This window comes from Rhinatrema bivittatum, chromosome 7 (assembly GCF_901001135.1).
Source record: "Rhinatrema bivittatum chromosome 7, aRhiBiv1.1, whole genome shotgun sequence".
Lineage (NCBI taxonomy): Eukaryota > Metazoa > Chordata > Amphibia > Gymnophiona > Rhinatrematidae > Rhinatrema > Rhinatrema bivittatum.
Genome location: NC_042621.1, coordinates 116159841 through 116180727, shown reverse-complemented (window position 1 = coordinate 116180727; position 20887 = coordinate 116159841). Strand labels below are relative to the sequence as shown.

Here is a 20887-nt window from a genome sequence, read left to right as displayed (position 1 = left end):
TCTTTAACTTATCAGCCACCTCCCCCGCAGGTTGAGGCCTTCGGTTCTGTTGGTCAGTAGTACTTAGATAGGGGCTGATGGTGAGGGTAGTGATGGACTGGAACTGCTGCCAGTGAAGCTAAGCAAGACTGGAGGTGGAGGCTGCAGGACTCAAAGCTGAGGTCAGGCAAGACTGGAAGCTGAGGCTGAGGCTGAGCAGAACTGTAATTGAAACAAGACTGGGTCAGGAACAATGGCTGGATACTGGGACAGGACAAAACAGAGAAGACAGAGACTAGACCAGACAGGTAACAGTGAAGGCCTGGAGGCCACTTAGGCTAAAGGCCTAAGAAGGCTGCAGAGCTAGGCTGAAGCCAAAGAGGCCACTGAGCAAGGCAAAAGCAGAAGACTCAGGAAAGCCACAGAGCTAAACTAGAACAGAAGGCTTAGGAAAGCCATAGAACAAAAACTGGAGCAGAGGGCTTGGAAAAGCCACAAAGCATTCAGAGATGTGGGACCAAGCAGGGAGCCAAATAGACTCAATGTCAAGGCCCTGAGCATAAGCAGGGGCAGGGTTAAATAGGCCGGGCTTGCTCAGTCATGTGATCATGGTGGCTGTGATTGGAGAGAGGGTAAGAGCAGCTCCCCGAGGGCCTCTGGTGGTTGGGAGACTTGTATAACAGGCAGAATCATAACAGTTTAGGCCTGTGCAGTAGAACCATTGCGGAGCCCCTTCAGCCTCAGGACTTAATGCTGTCAGACCATTTGTACCTGCCTAAAGACAACCTGGATACCAGGAACTGTGATACTTGGGGGGTGCAGCAAGAGGTGGAGAAGTGAAGAGAAACAAAAATATTTCAGAAAAACCTATGACACTATATTATGCTGCAAAACTGGGAGCTCACTGTAATATATCAAATCAACCACCCTTTTTTTCTATCTTCTAGATCCGCAAGAGAAGCAAGGCATGCAGAGGTGGCCTTTGGGAGAATGATGAAGTAGTGTCCATCAACGGGAAGCCCTGTGCTGGCCTTTCACATGCCGAGGCAATGCAGATCATAGACTCCTCTGGTGGTCATCTCCAGATCTGGGTGAAAAGGTAAATGAAAATTGCCTTCAGTGACACATGTGTCAGCCTTCCTAATAAGGGAAACTATAGCAATAAGGTGGCACCCATAATTTCTGGTCTTAGGTTTTGTATTTACTATCATAGATAACAAAGGTAAATTCTGCAGTCAGAAACCCTGGTATCCCTGTCCTATTTATGATGTTCTGACTCCATTTCACATTGCCCAGCTGGCTTGAACTCTCTCTAATGCCCCATAGATGTATCCTCATTTTTGAGTAATATATTTGCAAGTGCTGGATACAATGTGCAAGTCAGTGAAGATGCCAACTCCTCGACCCCAGTACTCAAGTGACCCTTGCAATATTCACTTGAGTACTGTTATCAGTCTGTAAGATGCAGAACTGGCGACTGTGGAGGAATCAGTGCAGGAATGGGGGAACGAGTGCTGGAAAATGCCTCCTCCTCCCTAATTTGACTTGCTACCTCAATTAGAGGGAGGTCAGACTTGCAGAAAGGATCAGCCCTGCTCGGTGAACAGTATGTGTGTTGGAGATGAAGATTGGTGGAAAGTGATGTGCCAACTGTGATGTGAGGCATGTGGTTGATGGAGATTGGGGATAGTAGATGGAGGGGTGGTCACCAGTGAAAGGGTAGGGTAATTGCTTATGCTTGTTGTGAAGCAGAGCAGGAGACTAGTTCAGTTACTGGATGCTGATGCCTCCTCCTCACTCAAGAATACCTTCACCTTTATTCTATTTATTTATTTATTTATCTATTGATTTATTTATTAAAAATCTTATATTCCATAAGCTCCAATCACAATTGTTCAGTGCAGATAACATATATGCATTTATATTAAAATACAAATATAAACACACAAAAACATAATATAAATATTATAAAACATAAAAGTACATAATTCAAAAAGCACAAACAAATGTTATTCATAGACCTACTGAAAACTGTGCTTTAACTTTTTCCTAAATTTTATATAATCATTCTCTTTTCACAACTCAATGTTTAATAATTTCCATAAAGTAGGACTTGTAAATGAAAAAGCTCTACAAGTTTCTTGTAACCAAAAATCTTTAAAATAAAGAACTACTAATAAGTTCTGAATGTAAAGCACGTGATGCCACATAAGGATGGACATAAGTAGAAAGACCATTTCAAATATCACTATATAACACCTTAGTACTTAAAAAATATATCATCTGCTGAATTGGTAGCCAATGAAGTTCCTTTAACCAAGGGATAATGCTCTCTCTCTATCTTACTCTAGTTACTACCCTTACTGCAGCATTTTGGACTAACTGTAATACCCATTGTCATGGTTGGTGAGCCCTTATACTGAGGCGTGATTGGTACTGCCTAGTAAGCAAACCCACTAGGCCTACTCTGTCAGTAGGAGGAAATTCTCGGGGACGAAGGCTAATCTTCTGAACCAACCTCTTTCCCTGCAAGTTGAGCCCTTGGGTTTGGGAGCTGGCAGAGCTTAGATGGGGTCCCAATAAGCAGAGGAGGTCCAGAGGCATGCCAAAGATCAGGGCAAACTACCTAATGGCTAGGTTGAGTACCAGGTAGTACTAGTCAAGGCTGGTGGCAAATAAGCATAGACAGTGCCAGGGGAGAGTCAGGGCAGGCAGCATTGAGGCAGAACTAGAATTCCAGACAGAGACTGGTCCAGGCAACATACAGGCAAGGTTGAGAAGCAAGCAGGGGTCAGGGACAAGAGATTAGTCCGAAGGGCAAGGAAGCTGAAAGAGGTGTAAGGCCAGGGAATAGAGGCAAGAAGACATGAAAGAAGGAAAACCAGGCTGGGCCCAGGGCAAGGTAAGGTCAGATTAGCAGGCAAGGTCAAAAACTGGAGCAGAGGAAAGGTCAGGAGCAGGAATGAAGGTAGGAACAGGAGGACCTGTTGCTGAGGCATCAGCTGAGGCACAGTGGGGGTTTAAATATCTTGCTGCACTGACATCATCATTGAGCACCATTCTTGGGTCTCCTGCCGTGAGGCCTTCATAATCTGGTGTGCAGCGCTGGCAGGAAGGGCAAGGTGAGTATAGACAGACCGCGGCGTGGCCCACCATTACACGAGTAATGTCAAGTGGAAGAAAGGATTGCCAAAGAGATAAAGCGAGGTGATAAAACATTTTTCAGATACATCAGAGAAAGGAGAAAAGTCCAATGTGGTATAGTGAAATTGAAAGGTGAAAAGGATCAATGTGTGGAGACAGACGAAGAAATGGCAGAAATATTAAATGAATACTTCAGTTTGGTGTTCACTAAAGAAGACCCTGGAGAAGGACCGTCGCTAGTTAACAAGAAACTGGAGGGGAGTGGAGTAGATGTAACTCCATTTACAGAAGAAAATGTATGGGAAGAGCTAGGAAAAATAAAAGTGGACAAAGCCATGGGGCCTGATGAGGTTCATCCCAGGATACTGAGGGAGTTCAGAGATGTGCTGGCGGGTCCACTGTGTGACCTGTTCAATAAATCCCTAGAAACGGGAGTGGTGCCGAGTAATTGGAGAAGAGCGGTGGTGGTCCCACTTCACAAGAGTGGGAGCAGAGAGGAGGCTGGAAACTACAGGCCGGTTAGCCTCACCTCGGTGGTAGGAAAAGTAATGGAGTCGCTGCTGAAAGAAAGAATAGTGAACCATCTACAGTCAGAAGAATTGCTAGACCAGAGGCAGCATGGATTCACCAGGGGAAGGTCCTGTCAGACAAATCTGATTGACTTTTTTGATTGGGCGACTATGGAATTAGATCGAGGAAGAGCGCTCGATGTCATCTACTTGGATTTCAGCAAAGCTTTTGATACAGTCCCGCACAGGAGGCTTGTGAATAAAATGAGAAGCTTAGGAGTGAGTGCCAAGGTGGTGGCTTGGATTGCAAACTGGTTGACGGACAGAAGACAATGTGTGATGGTAAATGGAACTTACTCTGAAGAGAGAGCAGTGTTAAGCGGAGTGCCGCAAGGATCGGCAATATCTTTATGAGCAAAATTGCGGACGGGATAGAAGGTAAGGTTTGTCTTTTTGTGGATGATACTAAGATCTGCAACAGAGTGGACATGCTGGAAGGAGTGGAGAGAATGAGACGGGATTTAAGGAAGCTGGAAGAGTGGTCAAAGATATGGCAGCTGAGATTCAATGCCAAGAAGTGCAAAGTCATGCATATGGGATGTGGAAATCTGAAAGAACTGTATTTGATTGGGGGTGAAGGGCTGATGTGCACGGAGCAGGAGAGAGACCTTGGAGTGATTGTTTCGCCGACTTCAGATCGTTAGACACTATGTGACAAGGCGATAGCTAAATCCAGAAGAATGCTGGGCTGCATAGAGAGAGGAATATCTAGTAAGAGAAAGGAAGCGATGATCTCCTTGTACAGGGCCTTGGTGAGGCCTCACCTGGAGTACTGTGTTCAGTTCTGGAGACCGTATCTCCAAAGAGACAGAGACAGGATGGAGGCAGTCCAGAGAAGGGCAACCAAAAAGGTGGATGGTCTTCATAAAATGTCTTATGAGGAGAGATTGAAGAACCTAAATATGTACACCCAGGAGGAGAGGAGGAGCAGGGGTGATATGATACAGACTTTCAGATACTTGAAAGGTTTTAATGATCCATGGTCAACAACAAACCTTTTACGTTGGAAAAAAAATCATTAGAACAAGGGGTCACGATTTGAATCTCCAGGGAAAAAGACTCAGAACTAATGTCAGGAAGTATTTCTTCATGAAGAGGGTAGTGGATGCCTGGAATGCCCTTCCAGAGGAAGTGGTGAAGACTAAAACTGTGAAGGATTTCAAAGGGGCATGGGATAAACACTGTGGATCCATAAAGGCTAGAGGATGGGAATGAAGAGAAGAGCCATGGGAGTGGAGTACTGGCGTGGAGGCTACTACCTGGTGATTACTACCCTTACTCAATAAGCCTTCGCACGGTTACTGCAACTCCAACATTGCTCTCTGCTTCAACGGCAAGGGGAAATGTGGAAAAGAGGATTTGCATTCAGATAACAACCAACAAGGACTGAACTTTACAGTCTGGGTAAACAAATAAGCATGGGGGTAGCTTGCTTATTATGGTGGTTACTACCCTAAACCAATTAAGCCTGATACATCACTTTGAATGCATATACAGCATTGCTCTCTGCTTCTATGACAGGGGGAAATGTGGAAAAGAGGATTTGCATTCAGTCAACAACCATCAAGGCATTGATCTGTGCAGTCTGGATAACCAAGCATCGGGGTAACTTGCTTGATGCGGCAGTTACAACCCTTAACCATTAAGCCTTATGCTCACCTTTCATGCAACTCCAACATTACTGTCTGCATCAATGACAGGGGATGGCAGGAGATTTGAATCAAACAGTTACCAACAAGGGCCCTGAACTTGGTGGTTGATGAAACAGATAAGTATGGGAAAATAAGTGTGGGAACTTGCTGGGCAGACTGGATAGGAAAATAAGTGTGGGAGCTTTCTCGGCAGACTGTATGAGCCGATTGGTCTTTTTCTGCCGTCATATCTATGTATGTTTCTATGTATGAGTAGTAAATCCTTAGGTAACCCTAAGGAATTGCAATAGTCCAAATTGCTCAGAACCAATACTTGCACAACCATCTTTGAATGAAATCCTGAAAAATGATATTTTAACAGTCTAACCATCTTCAATTTAAACAAAGTAGACTTAAATTCCATTTTTAAAGGTAAGACCAGAATCAAGACATATAGCTAGATCAATTATCAAATGGGATATAGTATTAGCAGGAGTACCTTTATCTTCCCATAATATCTTAGTTTTCCATAAATTAATACTGTGTATACAAAAAATGGAAAAACTCAACAGAAAATCATCGATACAGGGAATAACAAACTGGATGTCATCTGTATAAATATCAAACGATCGCCCTAGCATCTGTGATATCCCTGCCAGAGGCTGCAAATACACATTGAAGAGTACTGCTGATAGGGTAGACCCTGGGGGCACCCCCAAACGCAAGGCTTTCCAAGATAAACTCTCACCACCCAATTGTATTTGTTCTCTTCTAGACAAAAAGGATGAAAGCTAACTTAATACAGTAGAACCAATACCTGTTGCGCTTGGAGGTGGACGTGACCCTTGTCCTGGAGCAGTGGAGAACGGCTCCCTGGTAGGGACCAGGAAGCACCTGCCCCCAGGGGGCGGAGCACTGGAGAAGACAGAGGCTTGGATGAGCTTCACCACTGGAAGTCCACAGTCCCTCCGGGTGGCACCCGGGGGGAAAGCAGGAGTCCGAGTTCCCAGAGAGTGGCAGATAGAGTGCCAGTGATACAATTCCTAGGAAGCTGGCAATCTTGCCACACTCCCAGGAACCCTACAGCCTGCCTCCCATGTTTCCCCATCATATAACCCCTGGAGAAGTGGGAGATATGTTAATCGCATGGTCCACTGTCTTCAGATTGGTGCAAGGGTATTAGGTACCCTAGGCAAACTTTACAGCCTCCTTCCCAGCCCTCACCACATACAATTAAAAATTGTATATTTATAATAACAGATTTTTCATATAAAAATAATATTCATAGTCTTCTGAGTTAAAATGACCACAACAGCATTATTTTTACATGCACTGCTGTGATGCCAACCAGAAAACTGCAAAAAAGCCACTTAGAACCCATATGGTATTAGGTCTATTGCGCCCTCAGAAAGCTATGAGTAAACTGAATTACAATTACAATATAGTAAACCTCCCATACCAAAACAGCAATAAATGCCAGCTCTACCTATGACAAAGCAACACTGTAAATATTACACCAGGCCCTAAAACACCAATATACCTCATATTAGAAAAACAGAACAAGCTAGACTTCTATAGATCTATACACAGAAACTACATGCCACAGAATACCTCACCTCAGTCGCACATGCAGAACGCAGATGGGTCTCACCAAATACAGAATAAAGTGAGCATAAAGTATAAACAGAAATGTGCAAAGACTGAACTGGAAACCATAAGAAGCCAGAATCTGTATGCAGTGTAACAATGGGAAACCAAAACATTAACATTCCTCATAAAACAATAATAAAATCTAGAAATACAACACATCAATCATAATAGTAAAACTATACTAATAGAAAGAATAAGTATTTCAAAACAGCTAATGAACAGAACATCATTCAATAATTACATTTTTAAAAAGTTTAAAAAAAACCCAATAAAAATATTTCAAACCAATTAACAATTCAAAAAATATCCAACAATTAAAACTAATAAGAATTAAAAAATTCCCCACTCCCCATACCTGGGGTCTTTTGATTTCTAGTCACTCTAAGATTGCTGTGGATTGGGGAGGGGGGCCACACAAACTTTAACCTCTGTCACACATACACTCACACACACATACACAAACACTCCCTCTCTCACACATACAAAGATTCTCTGGCCCTCACACCCACACACCTAAACACAGGTTGACACACACATCCGCACAGACTCTCTCTCGCTTTCTCTCTCTCTCTCACACACACACACACACACACACACATACACACATACACACATACATATACAGGCTGCCTCACACACAGAGGGTGTGAGAGAGGCTCTCTCTCACACACATTCACACATGTATACAGGCTATCTCACACAAATACATGCATACTGCTCGCTCTTGGAGGAGAAGTCCATTACCTGCTATTAATCAAGCTGACTTAGAAAATAGCCACTGCTATTACTAGCATCAGTAGCGTGGGATATACTTAGTTTTTGGGTACTTGCCAGGTACTTGTAGCCTGGATTAGCCACTGTTGGAAACAGGATGCTGGGCTTGATGGACCCTTGGTCTGACCCAGTATGGCAATTTCTTATGTTCTTATGTTCTCTCTCTCTCTCTCTCTCACACACACACACACACACACACACACACACACACACACACACACACACATATACCAGCTCTCTCTCACGCACATACACATGTATACTGGCTCTCTTTCACACTCACACACACATGCATACTGGCTGACTTTCACACACACACATTCCTGTGTGCACTTTCTTTTACTAATTGAAGATGACAGTTTTTAACCAGGACAATCTAGACGAGTAACTACTTAATTACCTGGCGAGATTCTTTCAAAAACTGTCCTGCCATGCAGTTGGTATGGTACAATGATTGTAACATAGCATGTATAGGATCTCTCTCACACATACATACGTACATATTGGCTTTGTCATATACCCTCTCTCTCACACATGTATACAGGCTCTCTCACACACCCTTTCACATACACAAACATACAGATTCTCTCACAACACAATATGCACAAGCAGGCACATATATCTACTCTCTCAGATCTCCTCCCTTCTCCTGTGCACTCACATCACCCTTCCCTTTCACTCCCTTCCTCCATCCTGTTCCCTTCCACCGCAGATCTTCTTACTGTTGTCAGGTCTTACTACTGGCAGAGAGTGGGAACCCCGCTAGCACATCATCTGCATTACCACCACCGCCGAGGAGCCTTCCTACTGCTGGCAGGGAGTGGAAATCCTGCTAGCACATCACTGAGTTGTGCTGCCGCCACGGGGCCTTCCTACTGCTGGAGGGAAGTGGGAGCCCTGCCAGCATGTCATTGAGTTGCACTTTTGCCGTGGGGTCTTTCCTTGTGCTGGCAGGGAGTGGGAACCCCACCAGCATGCCATTGAGTTGTGCTGCTGCCACAACGCCTTCCTACCTCTGGAGAGGATGGGACCCTCATCAGCACATCATTGAAATGTGCTGCTGCCACTGCAGAGTCCTTTCTACTGCTGGCAGGGAGTAGGAACCCCACCAGCACATCATAATAGAACACCGCCATCGTGAGGTCTTCCTACGCTATGCCAGCACATCATCTGGCAATGCTGGCCTGCGGATCTTCCTGCCAGAAAGATGAAGCAAAATTTTGCCGCTTGAAGCGGCTGCCTCACCTTCCCTCATTACAGAACTGCCCCTAGTCGGAAGATTCAAAATTGGCCAGTGATTGGAAACTTCTGACCAAGGAAGCAATGGATCCTTTTGTTTTGGATAGCTTTTTTTTAAATAGTTTAGACATCAATCCTTCCTGCAATGAAGCATTTATTATTTTTACTATAAACTCATGCATACTAGTCTGGATAATTACTATCAGCCAAAAAGGGTAGATTTTAATTGAGGTATTAATTTTTTAATCTCAGGGAATGCTGTAGGTATAAATTTAGACCAACACTACAATATGCTTTCCTTGTCCTTATCAACAAAATCTACATTTACTTCTTGAAAAGTAGCATATAACTCATGAACCTTATTCTGAAAATGCTGTGCAATAACTTCACAGTCTGGCTTATTTGTTACAGCTTTACATGGTGCCTGCAACAATTTTTTTTACTGTGATGAATATTTCGCTAGGCTGGCTCAAAGAGATCCTTATCTGTTCAAACATATATGCTTTTTTTTAGCAATCCTTACACAATCCTTATCTTTAATCTCAGGATGCTTTATTCTATACCATCTCTTTTCCATCCTCTATAAACCCTTCCTCATTATAAATAAAGTCACAGAAAAACAAGGCACATTCTTTTTATGTTCAGAAACCCATCTCTCTCTTTGTGGGACTTACCTTATTACATATCATAGCAGCGCGTTTATATCCCATTCAGTCACTAATTCTGAAACAGTGCTGACTCCTTGAGTGCCATTCCCAACCTGTTGTTCCCAACCTTCTTGAAAACTATCTAGATTAATTTTATCTCACTCTGTCTAGTTTCTTCTCATAGTACCACACTGTCCACTAAAACTTCTCTTGTTAGGAGTAAAACTTAATAGGTCTACTTCAGCACTTGTGTTAATATTATTGTTTATTATATACCAACATTTGATCTTAATTGAGATATCACACCAGTTTACATTCAGGTACTGTAGGTATTTATCTATCCCCAGAGAGCTTACAATCTAAGGTTGTACCTGAGGTAATGGAGGGTAAAATGACTTGTCCAAGGTCACAACGAGTGACAGCAGTACTTGAACCCTGAATTCCTGATTCATAGTCCACTGCTCTAACCACTAGGCTATTCCTCCTCCTCCCCATAAATGTTTCCTAAGCACAAATATACAGCCACCATAGGGGAAACCAAGGGAAAGTAAGAAATCCTTCTGATGGCACAGTAAGTAGCAATCAGATTCATTTTGCAGAGAAAGTCAAAGCAGTGCAGGACTACAGTGGGAAGGTAAGTCATGGAGCAGTGCACCAGAAATCAGTGACACTAATTTGAATAGTATGTTGTGTTTGGCAGTCCACAGGCCTGTCACTCTTACCTCTGGCCCCGACCCATTCTGAAGTGCTCCCGATGTCGGGGTAGAACGCACAGCTAACCTCTGCATCTGACCAGGCCTGATGCGACGCTGCAGGAAGATGCTGCCGACTTCAATAGGGGCAACTCCTAGGCACGTGCATGCCTGAACTGCCCCGATTTAAAGGGCCTGCAGTGGGAATACTCCCTCATGGCACATCCTGATGACATATTACACCCCTGCCTATTTAAAGTTACCTCGGCAGCACTTTCTTGCCTTGGCAATAGGTCGACTACTCCGGTAGAAGCACTTTGCCACAGCGTGTTCCTGCATTTCTGATCATTGTTCCTGTGTTACTGTTCATGCTCCTGAGTTCCTGGTTTCTCCTCCTGTCTCCTTGGTTCCTGTTTGGCAGTCCTGGCCTGTGCTCCAGGGTTCTTTGTCTTTGCTTTCCCTGTGGTTAGACTTCAGTGTCTTCTCTGCCTGCCTGCGCTGTTCCTTGCCTCCCCACCTGCTCTCTGTCCCCTGTAATCCTTGGGCGGATTTTTGGTTTCGACTTTGGCTTTGGACCTTGACTCTGATTGAACTCCCCCCCACTGACCACTGCCTGAAATTTTACTCTGCTGGCATTCAACCTACCTCTAACTCTGGCCTGCGACACAACTACTCCAACAGATCATCACCCCTACTGCAGAGGCTTGCGCCTAAGTCCTGCCAGGCCCAGCACCCAAGGGCTCAACCTAAGGGGAATGAGGGCTGGTATAGGTGAAGCTGGTATAGGTGAAACTTCTATCTTTATGTCAGGGCAGTGGGAATTGAACCTGCGGCCTCATATTTTCAAGAGCATAGGATCTTGCAGTAGAGCTTGGGGCTTCTGAATCAGTAAGAATCCTCTAGTAATTAACAAGCAAAGCAAAGTTAGGAAAACCTGCCTCCGGAGCCTCCCTATTGGACCAGCATTAGGTATGTCCCAAATAGACAGCTGTATATAAGGAGCTCCAGCCTGCCACACCTTTGCTGTTCCAACAGTCAATACTGAGTTTGCCCTGTTATCTTTTGCATGGCTGCAATCTTAGTTCCTACTCCAGTCTTGAACCTCAGCTACACTTCTGCTTCCTGCTCAGGTCCTGGTCTTCAGCCCATTCAGGTTCCTGCTCTTATGTGGAAATCCTGGTGGCCAACTGCACCCAAGGGCTCAACCCATGGGGAATGGTGGCTGCCAGGCGGAAGACAGTAGCTTCAAACTACCTAGCCTCTCAGGGTGCACCTTTGCTTAGCCATTAAACCTTTCCTCTGCCTTAGCAGAGTGGGTCGTGACACATTAGACCATATTTGACAACATCTATTTTTGCACCTCAAATATTTAAGTACACTCATGGTACTCTTAGTGCAAGATCTTTCACTTTACACATGTGCTCCAGCAGCAGACACCTCAGCAGGAGTTGTACTGTCTGAGCCCCGTGCTGATGTTTGAATCAGTGATGTAGCTCTACAACATAATTATTACAGACAGTGTAATAATTCATGTTGCATAGAACTTCAAACCAGCATACCACTACTTAGGAATATCATCAAGTCTTTTGGAATTTTTGGGCTGACTGTACATGAGAAGGTCCATATTCAGAAGCATTTAGATGAATAACTCAGAGGTTATCAAGCTAAATCAATATTTGGGCACTTAATGCCTGCCTGGAGCAGGTGTTAATAGCTGAGCGCATTGAAAAGAAGTACAGAAAAGCAGAAAAAAATGCTTTTCTGTACTTCTTTAAAAAAGTTTATAAAAAAAACCCAAAACCTCAACCGGCCACATTGAAGACCAACGCCGATAAACTCGGTAACCGCGGGGTCGTGTTAGCAAGGGGGCACTAAGGTCGTGCAAGCGACCCTAGTGCCTCCTTGCTAGCGCGACCCCCTAATTTGTTTATAGCATGGCACCCCCCCTTGCTGGCGCCATGCGCGCATTAGGAAAGCGGGCACTGAACAGTCAGCGCCGGCTTTCCGCGTTTATTATTGCATCGGCCCCTTAGCTGGCTAACTCTGGTCGGGCCAAAGTTGCTAGATAAAGATAGCCAGCTATATTCAATAGTGCGTGTCTTTTTGCTTTGATACTTGCCCTAGGTATAAAGTACCTGTGGACATTTGCACCCTCTTTTTCCTGGACGAGGATGTGCCTAGTGTTAGCACCAGAGTGGTGGACCCTTGGGCTGGCCGTGCGGATGATGAATGGAAGAACAGCGAGTCTCTGCGGTGAAGAATGGCTGGGTGGCGGATGGAGCTGGGAGACCAGGCAGGTGCTTCACCCTAGGAAGCCCGTGGTCCCCCCGGGAGGAGCCCATTAGGACCCGGGCCGCTGGGACTTAGGAGCGGTCTCCTGGAGTAGACTACAGTCAGTTGGAGCAGTCCAAGGTCAAGGCTGGCAGCAGACAAGGGAACCAAAGACGTACCGGATCAGGTACCAGGGAGACAGTCCGAGGATCAGGAAAACTGAAGCAGGAGAAGGAACTGAAGCTGAAGTGGAGGAGGGCTCAGGAGCACAGGAGTTGGATCAGGAACACAGGAGCTGGATCAGGAACACGGAAGCTGGATCAGGAACATGGAAGCTGGATCAGGAACGCAAGGCAACTAGTAACCCCAAGGAGTGAACCCTGTTGCAAGGCAAAGTCTTCAGTCAGACGCCGGGTTTAAATATCCTGCTGGTGTCTGACGTCATCTTGGGGGCCGGCTGTGGTTTTGCGTCACTGTGCCTTTAAATGGCTCCCCCTTGCGCGCGCGTGCCTAAGGGGGATGGGGCTTGGCAGCAGAGCTCGGCGGCGTCTTCCTCGTGGAGACGCTGCCATGGAGAGGCCTGAGAAGGCCTGGGAAATGCCAGACCCCGTCGTGAGACTCAAGGCAGAGAAGAGGTAAGGACCCGGTCGCGAGTCCAGCAACCAGGACCGCAACAGTACCCCCCTTTTACGCTCCCTCCTCAGAGGGCTCGGTTTACCAGGATGATCCAGGTAGAACTCTTGCAGAAGAGATTTGTCCAAGATGTTACGAGCGGGCTCCCAGGTGTTCTCCTCAGGACCGCATCCCTCCCAGGCTAGCAAGTATTCCCATCGACGATGGCGAAATCGTACATCTAGGACTTCCCGAACCTGATACATTGTACCATCAGTGGCAGGAGTCTCCGTAGGGTCTGGCAGTCTATGATGAAACCTGGAAAGAATTATTGGTTTAAGTAAGGAGATATGAAACACGTTGTGAATTCGCAATGTAGTGGGAAGACGTAGGCGATAGGAAACCATCCCTACTCTCTCTGCGACTCTGAAGGGCCCACAGAACTTAGGAGCCAATTTTCGGGATGGTAATCGAAGATGTATGTTCTTGGTGCTTAACCAGATTCTGTCACCTGGTAGAAACACCGGGGCTGGTCGGCGATGCCGGTCGGCATACTTCTTTGTGGACTTCGCCGATTTTGAGAGTCTGTTCTGAATGGAGTTCCAGAGGTCATGCAGCTGGTGCGCTGACAGTTGAGCCGCCGGTGATGGAACGGTTACTGGCAGAGGCAACGGTGGTTTGAGTTGCCTACCGTAAACTACTTGAAAGGGAGACTTCCCGGTGGCCGAATGGGTATGATTGTTATATGAGAACTTGGCCCTTAGTAATAACATCACCCAATTATTCTGTTTTTCAGTAGCAAAGGTGTGGAGGAAAGTTTTCAAAGAGTGATTCATGCGCTCCGTCTGTCCATTGCTCTGAGGATGGAAGGCTGTGGTCAGATTTAACTGAACTCCAAATTTCTTACACAATGCCCTCCAGTATCGGGCAGTGAATTGCGGTCCTCTGAGACAATATTCTGCGGCAGGCCATGAACCCGGAAGATATGTTGTGTGAAGAGTTGGGCCAATTCTGGCGCTGATGGTAACTTGGGAAGTGGAACAAAATGAGCCATCTTGGAGAAATGATCCACTGTGTCCCAAATGACTGTCTTCCCCTCTGAAGATGGCAGATCAACCACAAAGTCTGTGGCTAGATGTGTCCAGGGTTCTACAGATATGGGCAAAGGTTGCAGAAGTCCCCATGGTTGCCCTGGCAAGGGCTTTTGTTTGGCACAGATAGGGCAGGAACAGACATAGGTACGGACATCTTGCCCCATCCGAGGCCACTAATAATCGCGGGTCAGGAGTTCCAATGTTCTTTCTCAACCAGCATGTCCACTGGTGAGGGAGTCATGAGCCCATAACAATACTTTCTTCCGTAACTGCCGTGAGACCACCGTTTTGCCCAGGGGATTTAAGTCAGTGCTTGCTATGTTAACTTTTGCTGGATCCAGGATGTATTGAGGTGACTCCCCCTCCTCTTCCTGTTCGGTGGTTCTGGATAAGGCATCCACCCAGATATTCTTGGTTATCGGTCTATAGCGAAGAGTGAAATCAAAGCGATTGAAGAAAAGGGACCAACGGGCTTGTCTGGGATTTAGTCGTTGAGCCCAACATAGGAATTCTAAATTCTTATGATCCGTGTAGACCGTGATGGGGTGAATTGTCCCCTCCAGCCATTGTCTCCACTCTTCAAAAGCCAATTTAATCGCCAGGAGTTAAGAACATAAGAACATGCCATACTGGGTCAGACCAAGGGTCCATCAAGCCCAGCATCCTGTTTCCAACAGTGGCCAATCCAGGCCATATGAACCTGGCAAGTACCCAAAAACTAAGTCTATTCCATGTTACCATTGCTAGTAATAGCAGTGGTTATTATCTAAGTCAACTTAATTAATAGCAGGTAATGGACCTCCTCCAAGAGCTTATCCAATCCTTTTTTAAACATAGCTATACTAACTGCACTAATAACCACATCTTCTGGCAACAAATTCCAGAGTTTAATTGTGCGTTGAGTGAAAAAGAACTTTCTCCAATTAGTTTTGAATGTACCACATGCTAACTTCATGGAGTGCCCCCTAGACTTTCTATTATCCGAAAGAGTAAAAAACCGATTCACATCTACCCGTTCTAGACCTCTCATGATTTTAAACACCTCTATCATATCTCCCCTCAGCCGTCTCTTCTCCAAGCTGAACAGCCCTAACTCCCTTAGACTTTCCTCATAGGGGAGCCATTCCATCCCCTTTATCATTTTGGTAGCCCTTCTCTGTACGTTCTCCATCGCAATTATATCTTTTTTGAGATGCGGTGACCAGAATTGTACACAGTATTCAAGGTGCGGTCTCACCAAGGAGCGATACAGAGGCATTATGACATTTTCTGTTTTATTCACCATTCCCTTTCTAATAATTCCCAACATTCTGTTTGCTTTTTAGACTGCCGCAGCACACTGAACTGACGATTTCAATGTGTTATCCACTATGACGCCTACATCTCTTTCTTGGGTAGTAGCACCTAATATGGAACCTAACATTGTGTAACTATAGCATGGGTTATTTTTTCCTATAAGCATCACCTTGCACTTGTCCACATTAAATTTCATCTGCCATTTTGATGCCCAATTTTCCAGCCTCACAAGGTCTTCCTGCAATTTATCAAAATCTGCTTGTGATTTAACTACTCTGAACAATTTTGTATTTATTTATTTATTTATTTATTTATTTATTTAACACTTTTTCTATACCGACCTTCATGGTAGGGACCATATCAGGTCGGTTTACATCGAAAAGGGGAAACTATAACAGAAACCATAGTTACAACGGAAGGACAAAGTTACATTCAACAGGGGTAGTAAACTTGGAAGCAAAGACTGCTAGAAAGAAAGGTCTAAAGGAACATAGTGATTAGGATAATAACAACAGTTAAAGCAATGGATTAGGGTCTTATTCCGAACATGAGGTTAGTATGGAGATCCATAGTTCAAAAAGGGTATTCGGTCGTCTAATGTGTGACTGAGACGTATCATCTGCAAATTTGATTACCTCACTTGTCGTATTTCTTTCCAGATCATTTATAAATATATTGAAAAGTAAGGGTCCCAATACAGATCCCTGAGGCACTCCATTGCCCACACCCTTCCACTGAGAAAATTGTCCATTTAATCCTTCTCTTTGTTTCCTGTCTTTTAGCCAGTTTGTATTAATCCACGAAAGGACATCGCCACCTATCCCATGACTTTTTATTTTTCCTAGAAGCCTCTCATGAGAAACTTTGTCAAATGCCTTCTGAAAATCCAAGTACACTACATCTACAGGTTCACCTTTATCCACATGTTTATTCTTTGTCTCCTATGCTGTAGTTATACTCGGCTGCAGAGAATTTCTTGGAGAAGTATGAGCATAGAAGTAGCTTCCCTTTGCTGGAGGTTTGACTGAGTACTGCCCCTACCGCTATGTTGGAGGTGTCCACCTCCACTGTAAAGGGGCATTGTGGATCTGGATGGTGTAAGCAAATGTCTAGCAGGAAAGCCTTCTTCAGGTCCTCAAAAGATCGACAGGCTGCCTTGGGCCATACTCTGGCGACAGCTCCCTTCTTGGTAAGGGCAGTAAGTGGTGCAACCTTAAGTGAATAATGAGGAATGAACTGTTTATAGAAGTTTGCGAATCCTAGGAATCGCTGTAGAGCCTTTACTCCCATGGGACGAGGCCACTCCTTAATGGCAGAGACTTTTTCTGGATCCATATGAAATCCCGTAGACGAGATGATGTATCCCAAGAAGGGAAGGGATTCTCGATCAAAAATGCATTTCTCTAGCTTTGCGTAAAGATGATTGTCTTTTAGGATTTGTAGCACCTGTTTCACGTGTTGCCGATGAGACTCCAAATCTTGGGAGTAGATCAGAACATCGTCCAAGTATACGATAACTGAGGAGTGTAGCATCTTGCGGAGCACCTCATTCATTAGGTTTTGGAAAGCTGCCGGAGCGTTGCATAAACCAAACAGCATTACTAGATACTCGTAATGCCCATCCCTGGTGTTAAAGGCAGTTTTCCATTTGTCTCTGGGGCGAATTCGAACCAGGTTGTAAGCACCCCGAAGGTCGAGTTTGGTAAATATCTTAGCTCCTTGTAATCTGTCCAGGAGTTCAGGAATCAATGGAAGAGGATAGCGATCTCGTCGAGTGATGGCGTTTAAGCCCCTGTAGTCAATACATGGTTTTAAGGTGCCATCCTTCTTCCCCATGAAGAAAAACCCCGCACCGGCGGGTGATCTGAATGGTCGGATGAATCCCTTGGCAAGATTTTTGGAAATGTACTTGGACATCGCTTGTGTCTCTGGAAGTGATAGTGGGTATGCCCTTCCTCGAGGAGGCATGGTCCCAGGCAGCAATTCAATTGCACAGTCGAAGGGGCGGTGCTGTGGCAGAATCTCTGCTTTTTTCTTGGAAAACACCTCTGCAAATTCTGCGTATGGGACCGGGGGTATGACAGAATATGGCCACCCTATGAGGAGACAGGATCTTAAGGCAATTAGAAAACAGAATGAACTCAATTTCGCCACTTGTAAAGTGTCCCAATGGATAACCGGAGAGTGTTGTTGTAGCCATGGTAATCCTAGTACCACAGGATGTACCACTTTCTCCAGGACCAGGAAGGATAATTTTTCAGAATGGAGCACTCCTGTCCGAAGAGTGATGGGAGCGGTGGAAGCATAGATACTTCCTGGTAGTACCGTGCCCTGGATAGAGGTGATCCACAATGGAGGATTACGGGGAAGAGTGGGTAATTGAAGTTGTTGCACCAAATCGGAGAAGACAAAGTTCCCTCCTGCCCCGGAGTCGATGAAAGCGAGCGTGGAAAAAGTCCCTCCAGGGTATTCAAGAGTCACAGGAACCGTACATTGAGGAGCAGAATTAACACAGCCTAGGAGTAGCTCCCCAGTTGCACCTAGGTTTTGGTGTTTTCCTGATGTTCCTTACATTGGGCCAGGAAATGGCCTTTGTTGCCACAGTACAGGCATAGGCCCAATGCCCAATGCCGTTGCCTTTCCTCTGCAGTCAAAGGTGTCCATCCTAGCTGCATGGGTTCCTCTGTAGACAGCTCTGGGTGAGACGCTGAATGGCCTGGCAGAGACGTCATAGGTCTAGAGAAGGCTGGAGCCAACGGTATTGACCTGCGTGGCAGGCACCCCTCCTTAGCCCTTTGCTGAAGACGGCGGTCAATTCGACCAGCCAAATCAATTACGCTGTTAAGGTCGTCGGGGATGTCTCTGGCTGCCAACTCATCCTTAATGCGGGCGGACAGCCCTTCCAGGAAGACTCCCCGCAGACTTTCGTCTCACCACCCTACTTCCATGGCGAGGGTGCAGAACTCGATCGCATAATCAGCTAAGGACCGGGACTCCTGTCATAGCTGCAGAAGTTCCGACGTAGCTGTTGACAGCCGTGCAGGCTCATCAAACACTTGCTTGAAATTAATTATGAATTGTTGCAAGTTACTCAACAGCAGATCATTGCGCTCCCACATGGGTGAGGCCCAGCTCAGCGCCTTTCCATCCAGTAAGGACAGAATGTAGGCTACCTTCATGGAATCAGAAGGAAACTGGCTTGGCAGAAGTGAAAATCTTATATAGCATTGGTTCAGAAACCCTCGGCAGCCCTTGGCATCACCTGAGTAGCGAGGTGGAGTGGGTAGCTGAGTAGATGCAGTACCTCCCAGAACAGGTACCTGAGGGTGCGCGGGTGGCGCCTCTGGAGGGGTGGCATCCAAGCGGATAGCCAACCATTCGACGGTAGCTGCTAGAACATCCATTCAATGCTGCTGTAGACGTTGAGCCATTCCAGGAATGGCTTGAAGTCCCGAAATGTCCGCCAGGTCCATGGCCTTGCAAACTGTTAGCACTGGAGTGGTGGACCCTTGGGCCACCCATGCGGATGATGAATGGAAGAACAACGAGTCTCCGCGGTGAAGAATGGCCGGGTGGCAGCATGGAGCCGGGAGACCAGGCAGGCGCTTTACCCTAGGAAGCCCGCGGTCCCCCTGGGAGGAGCCCGTGAGGACCCGGGCCGCTGGGAGGAACGGTTTCCCGGAGTAGACTATAGTCAGTTGGAGCAGTCCAAGGTCAAGGCTGGCAGCAGACAAGGGAACCAAAGACGTACCAGATCAGATACCAGGCAGACAGTCCGAGGATCAGGAAAACTGAAGCAGGAGAAGGAACTGAAACTGAAGTGGAGGAGGGCTCAGGAGCACAGGAGCTGGATCAGGAACATGGAAGCTGGATCAGGAACACGGAAGCTGGATCAGGAACGCAAGACAACTAGTAACCCCAAGGAGTGAACCCTGTTGCAAGGCAGTCTTTATTTTATTTATTTATTTATTATTTTGCTATACCGATTTTCATGACAAGAATCACATCAAACCGGTTTACATTTAACAATGTGTAAAGTATAGAGAACTCGAACCACAGTAACAAGAGTGTGGTTAAGAAAGTGCAACAGTTACAATAAAACAGGGAAATGTAGATAGCTGGGTGGCGAGTGGGCGTGAGGATCGCCTGGTAACATGCCTACCTGGTGCGAAGGTGGCGGACCTCACGCGTCACCTAGATAGGATTTTAGACAGTGCTGGGGAGGAGCCGGCTGTCGTGGTACACGTGGGCACCAACGACATAGGAAAATGTGGGAGGGAGGTTCTGGAAGCCAAATTTAGGCTCTTAGGTAGAAAGATTAAATCCAGAACCTCCAGGGTAACATTCTCTGAAATGCTCCCTGTTCCACGCGCAGGTCACCAGAGGCAGGCAGAGCTCCGGAGTCTCAATGCGTGGATGAGACGATGGTGCAAGGAAGAGGGATTCAGTTTTGTTAGGAACTGGGGAACCTTTTGGGGAAGGGGGAGTCTCTTCCGAAGGGATGGGCTCCACCTTAACCAGGGTGGAACCAGACTGCTGGCGCTAACCTTTAAAAAGGAGATAGAGCAGCTTTTAAACTAGAACAAAGGGGAAAGCCGACAGTCGCTCAGCAGCGCATGGTTCGGAGAGATGTATCTTTAAAGGATACTAATGATGCATTAGAATTAGGGCATCCCGACAGTGAGGTTCCAATAATTAGAAAAATAGTCCAAGTGCCTGTAACTAAAAACTCACCTGAGCTAAAAAATTCTAACTTATCCCTATCAATTAAAAAGCAGAATGAAAATACAAACAAAAAACAAACTTTGAAATGTTTGTATGCTAATGCGAGAAGTCTAAGAAGTAAGATGGGAGAATTAGAATGTATAGCAGTAAATGATGACATAGACTTAATTGGCATCTCAGAGACATGGTGGAAAGAGGATAACCAATGGGACAGTGCTATACCGGGGTACAAATTATATCGCAATGACAGAGAGGAGCAGTCGGGAGGAGGTGTGGCGCTTTATGTCCGGGATGGCATAGAGTCCAACAGGATAAACATCCTGCATGAGACTAAATACAAAATTGAATCTTTATGGGTAGAAATCCCTTGTGTGTCAGGGAAGACTACAGTGATAGGGGTATACTACCGTCCACCTGGTCAAGATGGTGAGATGGACTGTGAAATGCTAAGAGAAATTAGGGAAGCTAACCAAATTGGTAGTGCAGTAATAATGGGAGACTTCAATTACCCCAATATAGACTGGGTAAATGTATCATCGGGTCACGCTAGAGAGATAACGTTCC

The 20887-nt window shown here is 45.7% G+C and overlaps 1 protein-coding gene across 1 annotated transcript in view; it reads left to right on the top strand.

Annotated features, from left to right (window-relative positions):
* The window catches only part of SYNPO2L (synaptopodin 2 like), a 131755-nt gene that overhangs the window by 62872 nt on the left and 47996 nt on the right, over nt 1–20887 (top strand). The window contains exon 2 of the mRNA XM_029608969.1: nt 927–1078. Within this exon, the coding sequence (XP_029464829.1) occupies nt 927–1078 (152 nt within the window). The remainder of the gene's footprint in view (nt 1–926; nt 1079–20887) is intronic.